Source organism: Hippocampus comes, unplaced genomic scaffold, assembly GCF_001891065.2.
Source record: "Hippocampus comes isolate QL1 unplaced genomic scaffold, H_comes_QL1_v1.1 scaffold397, whole genome shotgun sequence".
NCBI classification, from domain to species: Eukaryota; Metazoa; Chordata; class Actinopteri; order Syngnathiformes; family Syngnathidae; genus Hippocampus; species Hippocampus comes.
In genome coordinates this window covers 285,393-291,557 of record NW_017804968.1, presented here as the reverse complement: position 1 = coordinate 291,557, position 6,165 = coordinate 285,393, and the positions used below count along the sequence as shown (strand labels likewise).

Genomic DNA, 6,165 nt, shown 5'->3' with positions numbered 1-6,165 from the left:
AGTGGTCAGACCCAACGCATGCTCGTCATCGGGGTGGAGGGGGAAGGGGGATGGCTCATTTTCTTTATTGGCGTGCCGCTGCTCGATTTATTTTTGTTATATTAAGTGACCCTAACTCACTCAGAATGGAAACCTGCGCTTTTGGTTTTGAGGTCCGCTGAACAGAAATGATGAATCACATTGAATGCAGTTTTTCAAATCTCAGAATCATTTTTCATCATTTCATTTGTGCAACCCGCAAAATCTGCAATATCAAAACCCAAAAAAGTTTCCATTCATTTTTTGGGGGGGGGCGGGGGGGTTGTTTTTACCCCTGTTACATTCTTCCGGGGGGGGGTTGTTTTACCCCTGTCACATTCTTTAACCCATTCAGGGACAGCGGTTACTTCACTGGACAGCATGACAGGGTCAAACACGAACCTTCGCAAAGGGTAATCTAGGGGCGTGACTGCCCCATTCAGGGACAGCGGTTACTACAGTGGACAGCATGAAAGGGTCAAACACGAACCTTCGTGAAGGATAATCTATGGGCGTGACTCCCTTAGAGTGCCTCGTTGTTAGCCGTGAGAGCGCACACACACACGTCGCACAGAACAAGCTGCAATGATGAGGAGGTGTACAGAAAAAACAAAACAAAACAAAAACGAAGATCTGTCTTGACAGTCCGTGTTTGGGCGGCACCTTTGAGCTGGCGTAGCTGCTTTAGAGTGCCCCGTTGCGACCCATGATGATCGGGTGAGCTATATTCCAGCCACTAGAGTCTTTCAGCAGTTATATTTTTAAACATTTTTAAAAAGTAGGATCCATTTTTGCCGTCGGTAGTCGGAGGTATCTGATTGACAGTTGAGTCTGGCATGGTTTCAGCTCACTTTTGCAGGCAATTAACTCAAATCCAGTGGGACAGCAGTAAAATGTCCTCCAACCATTTAACATTCCGAGCTCCGATGATGTGTCGACATTTCTCCTGTTTTGATATGCTACCACACGAGTCTGGGAGTAGCATGTTTGTTCTCCGTCATGTTCTTGAACTCGCATCCAGCCAAGTGCCGAGACAGTTGCTCTTGCATCAAACCGATCCTTAACAAGCTGTCAGCTCATATTTCATAAAGCATGCCCACCGGCGCTTGCCAACTTGGCGTCCGTTTGGACAGATTTTTGTTCAAACATCGCACGCGTTTTGGAACCGTGTTCTTATTAATAACGACATTCCCGAGCGGTGTTGCTGCATGCCAAGACAGGTGAACTCTACTTGCTCTGAGATCTTGAAATCAAGATTTGCAATATTTATGTAAGTTGAGGGGTTCGTAGTTTTGTAGTGGATAGCTCTATTTTAAGAATGGGCAAAAAGAGAGATGGAATCCTTTGAAGGTAGCTTTTTTATTTTCCAACGTCTACACCTCCGAACGAACGAACGAGAACACACCTTTTTCCGGTAACACAAACACTTCCTGGTTTCCTTCAGCCAATCAGACAATATCAACATAAACTTGTTGAGGCAATTATTAAACGGAATAGAACCTCGGTAACTTGTAACACAAAAAAATATAATGCTCAAATATAAAATGAAAATAATAATTTAACATAAGCTTACATTTATACACTCACCAGGACACTATTTGACAACAGTAGTGCTCACTCACTCATGGACTTTCAGTTTATTGAACCGAGAAAAGTGGATGACAAGCTTGGTTACGAAACGAATTCAACCCAAGGCAATTAAGGTATCACAGCTCAACTTTTTCAAAATTACGTCCCCTTTTAGTCCAATTTGTAAGTGCAGTTATTGTTGTCACCCGATAGGGGGAGCTCTAATGCGATAAAGACACGAGCATACGGAAATGTTTGAATGAGTGTGTCGAGCGCAGCCGTGTAAAGAAGGCGAGAGGCGGTGGGACGGAGACAAATTGACAACAGTCCGCTATGACGTGAAGCCTAAAGACATTTAAGCTTTCAAATCCCCTTTCAGGGGCGCCCACGCAACTTTCGCACAAGTTGTGCGAACGTGTCACAATGTGTGTGCGTGTGTTTTTTTGGAAGGGGGCGTGGACGTCGGAGGAGCCGCAGCGTGCAGTCACTCCGGCTCGCGTGTTGCCTCTTGGCTGCATTTCCAGCGTGAGGTGAGTGACGCGCACGCCGGAGGAGCACGCGTGGACGTCGGCTGCTTTCGTTGGGAAGTCGCTCGCTACAAACACCTCGTTTGTCATCTGTTCGGGAGTGCCAAGCGCAAGGAGCTTTTTTTTTTCTTTTCTTCAGCGTCACGAAAACCGGTGTTGTGGAAATATTTTTTTTTTTGTGGCAACGTTGGGCAATGGACGCGTTGATTTCGAAGTGAGGATCTACATTGACAGGTGTTGCGTTCACACGCACTTTGAGCCACTCGCCGTGAACGGATTACGCCACCTATTCTTTCTCTGCACGGAAATGTGTTCACTTTTAGTTTCAATTCAATAAAAGGCTGAGAGCTCATGATGCGTTCAAGACGCCGGGTGGGAAAGTGAGCGCCACTTTTTTTTTTTTTTTACGTACACCCCCTCCACCCCCCCTCAAAAAAGACTCAACAACATGACAAGCAACGGACCTGTCATCGTCTACGAGTGGCTCAAGACTCTGCAGTTGGCCCAGTACGTGCAAGCCTTCGTGGATAATGGCTACGACGACCTGGAGGTGTGCAAGCAGATCGGCGACCCGGACCTGGACGCCATCGGGGTGTACGTTGCGCACCACCGCCGCCGGATCCACGACGCGGTGCGGCGTCTTAAGGAGGAGGCGAGAGACGCGGCGAGCGGGCTGTACTTCACCCTGGAGCCCATGCCGCCCTCCGCGGATGTCTACACCGGCCACATGGTGGACCAGTACGAGTCCAAGCTGCGCGGGTCCAAGTCGTGGACCGAGCCCGCGCGCGGCGTGGGCTACGTGGGCGCACACAGGAACCTGACCCTGGGGAACTGCAGGAGGGAGCTGGTCATCTACCCGAAGCTCAAACTCAAGATCATGATCCGGGATAAACTCATCAGGGACGGCATCAATCTGGCCAGGGCGCCCTATTCCAAGAAGGTAACTTATGACACATCCAAATCGGAATCAATATCTGAATCTTAAAACGTCGCAAAAATATCTTTGCAATCATCAGGGACGGCATCAATCTGGCCAGGGCGCCCTACTCCAAGAAGGTAACTTAATTGTGACACATCCCGATCGGAATCAGTATCTGAATCTTAAAACGTCACAAAAATATTTTTGCACAACTTTGCTTGAATGGGTAGATGTCTTATTGTTTTTTTAACCAACTAGAGCACTCTTTGCTTGAATGGGTAGATGTCTTATTGTTTTTTTTAACCAACTAGAGCACGGGTGTCAAAGTCAAGGCTCGGGGGCCAGATCTGGCCCGTCAAGTCATTTTAGTAGAGCACGGGTGTCAAAGTCAAGGCCTGGGGGCCACATCTGGCCCGTCAAATCATTTTTGGTGGCCCGCAAAAGCAAATCGAGCATGTCAAGCCAAGCATGTCAAGTTCCATGATGCTTGCTAAAATCTCAACCAAAACTTCAAATTGTCATCTGTAATTCGCAATAACAGTCATTATTCTTGACTTTGATTGACCGATTTTAAAACTAGCTATCCATTAATTTGTTGTGTCATATGTGGAGTTTATATGGTTTCCCAAAATTCAGAACGGCCCTCCAAGGGAAACCGTCACTACAATGTGGCCTGCGACAAAAATGAGTTTGACACCCTTGAACTAGAGTATGAAAAAATGCCTTTGAGGGGAAAGTGTGCTGTCCTTATGGCGACAAATTTGAAATGAATTGTTTCAAGAAACGGTCCCATTGCTAATACAGTTGACAGTTGGCACGAATGATTCTGAAGGTCATGGGCATATTAGTTGAACATGGTACCAGAAATCTGGACAATATAATTTAACATAAACTTACAGTACTGGAGTATTTGCATAAGAGGCTCAAGGTAACGGTCAGCCTGTTGAAGTGTCGCCGCACTTTGCGCCTGCGAGTGTGTCGAGCGCCATGACTGATGGCAAAGCAGTCGGTTCGGATCAATAAGCCCGCAGAGGGTCTGCCAAGGAGCTTTCATCATCCCCGTGATTTCCTCTGAGAAGGGAAGGGGTGGGGCCAAAATGGTACATTTAGATTATTAATCCACTTCCGACCGCACCTGTCACCATTAGCCGCTAGCAAACGCTTGTCCTTTCTCTTGTAGGGGGATGACCTGTTACATGCTTGGATCATCCTCCATTTCAAATTGTCGGTTGACAACCGTTTTTGATGGCTCGGTTCGTAAATTAACCTTGCCTTGTTGTGAACTCAGGCGCCTTATAAAGCTGCGCGGATTTGCAACAAAAGTTGCCTTTCATTATTTTCTCGGCAGGCTTTAGTGTCGAGCTGTGGTCCTCTCTTGGCCTTGCTTTCAAAGTGGTTGATTCACGACGAAACAGTGTAACTCAACTTCTAAAAAGCCCAAATGTTGAATCCTTGGGCACGTGGTGCCTTGTGGGCGACGATGCCGCCGTTTTGGTTGGTTTATGTGTCGGGCCTTGTTGCCTCTCGCTTGTCCTGATTTTAGGTCATTTCAGAGATTGTTTTGAAAAGTCACTGTTTGCGTAAGAGAAATTCCTCCAATTGTCCACTTCAGCACCTTTTGAGGAAGTTCTTTGCTGTAGGCTGACTGAACCTGAAGCCCTGGAGACACGCAAAGTCTGCAGGCTGTCGCTTAGGATGTCCACCCGCCCCCCCCCCCCCCCTCCCAAAACAAAAGAGAGGTCTCCAGGTAGGCAGACGTATACACCACCGCTTGTCAATATTTGTACACGCGTCGACTCGACTCCAATTTGCCTTTCGTTAGCATCTCAAAGTGACGCTAGCTTAGCTTGAAATGTGCGTGCTTCATACATTTCTGCCGCTTTGGATAAATGAATCCAACAGAGATTCGGGATTTGTGTGAGGGATTATCTGTCGAACCAAGGCCAAAACAAACAAAAAGACCATTTCAAAAAAGAAAAAAAAAATTAAACCCTTTTTTTTTTTTCAAGGCCGCATCTGCTTAGAGCCAAAAGCTTTGGCATGGGGCCTCTGGGGAGGTCAAGGTTTTCTCTTCGTCGATTTTGAATTGGCTCCAGCACAGTGCTTTTTCTTCCACGAGCCTGAAAGATAGAACCGTGACCAGCTGATGGAGGTCCGACCAAGAGCCCTGTGCTTGGTCTCGAGATAAAAGAAAAAAAAAATTAAACCCTTTTTTTTTTTTCAAGGCCGCATCTGCTTAGAGCCAAAAGCTTTGGCATGGGGCCTCTGGGGAGGTCAAGGTTTTCTCTTCGTCGATTTTGAATTGGCTCCAGCACAGTGCTTTTTCTTCCACGAGCCTGAAAGATAGAACCGTGACCAGCTGATGGAGGTCCGACCAAGAGCCCTGTGCTTGGTCTCGAGATAAAATGAGATGGGCCCCCACCCGTCCCTTATCCTTTTTTCACAGAGGAGACTCTGAGCGGAGAGGGCAATTACAGGACACACAGTCAGTCACAAGGGAACGGGCCATTGTATAGCACGACCGCATCGCCACGTCTTCTTTACTTCTAATGCGACTTGTCTTTGTCATGCAAAAAAAAAAAAATGGTGCCATGCGAGACAAGCCATTACCAAACAATTCACCGAAAGAGCTCAGCCGGGTAAAATAAATACCCGTGATCCTTATCAAGCCCGCGGAGAGCACTTGTCTGCGAGCGAGGATGATTTCTGACGGCGTAAATAAAACACTCGTACGTTTCTGAATCTGTCATTCGAGAGCAATATCGGCAGGCGCGAGAAATTGTCTGCGTTCAGACCGACTTAAATAATAGCCCGGTGGAAAACTATTCTTGTTGTTTGCGACAGGGCGAAAAGCCAAATCAGTTTGTGTTGGATCAAAAATCTCATTTTTTTTTTTAGTATCTTTTGTTTTGAAGCGTGACAGCATGGTGGAGTAGTGGTTAGCAATTCTGCCTCACAAGTTCTGGGTTTGGATCTTTGCTTTAGATGAACCGCGTTCTAGTCGGGGGCAACCTTGTCATCAAATCTGATGTTGGCCACGGCTTGTGGACAGTGTGAGTCATGGAAAGCCATAATTTGTTCGTATCATGTCTGGATTTGGGGGGGGGGTGGATGCCAAACACGAGGGGCTTC

General features: G+C 47.0%; 1 protein-coding gene across 1 annotated transcript in view; it reads left to right on the top strand.

Annotated features, from left to right (window-relative positions):
• Positions 1 to 1,866: 1,866 nt before the first annotated feature.
• LOC109527811 (SAM and SH3 domain-containing protein 1) overlaps positions 1,867 to 6,165 on the top strand; it is a 122,981-nt gene continuing 118,682 nt past the window's right edge. Inside the window, exon 1 of the mRNA XM_019889926.1 lies at positions 1,867 to 3,054. Coding sequence (XP_019745485.1) covers positions 2,563 to 3,054 — 492 coding nt within the window. The 5' untranslated portion in view covers positions 1,867 to 2,562. The remainder of the gene's footprint in view (positions 3,055 to 6,165) is intronic.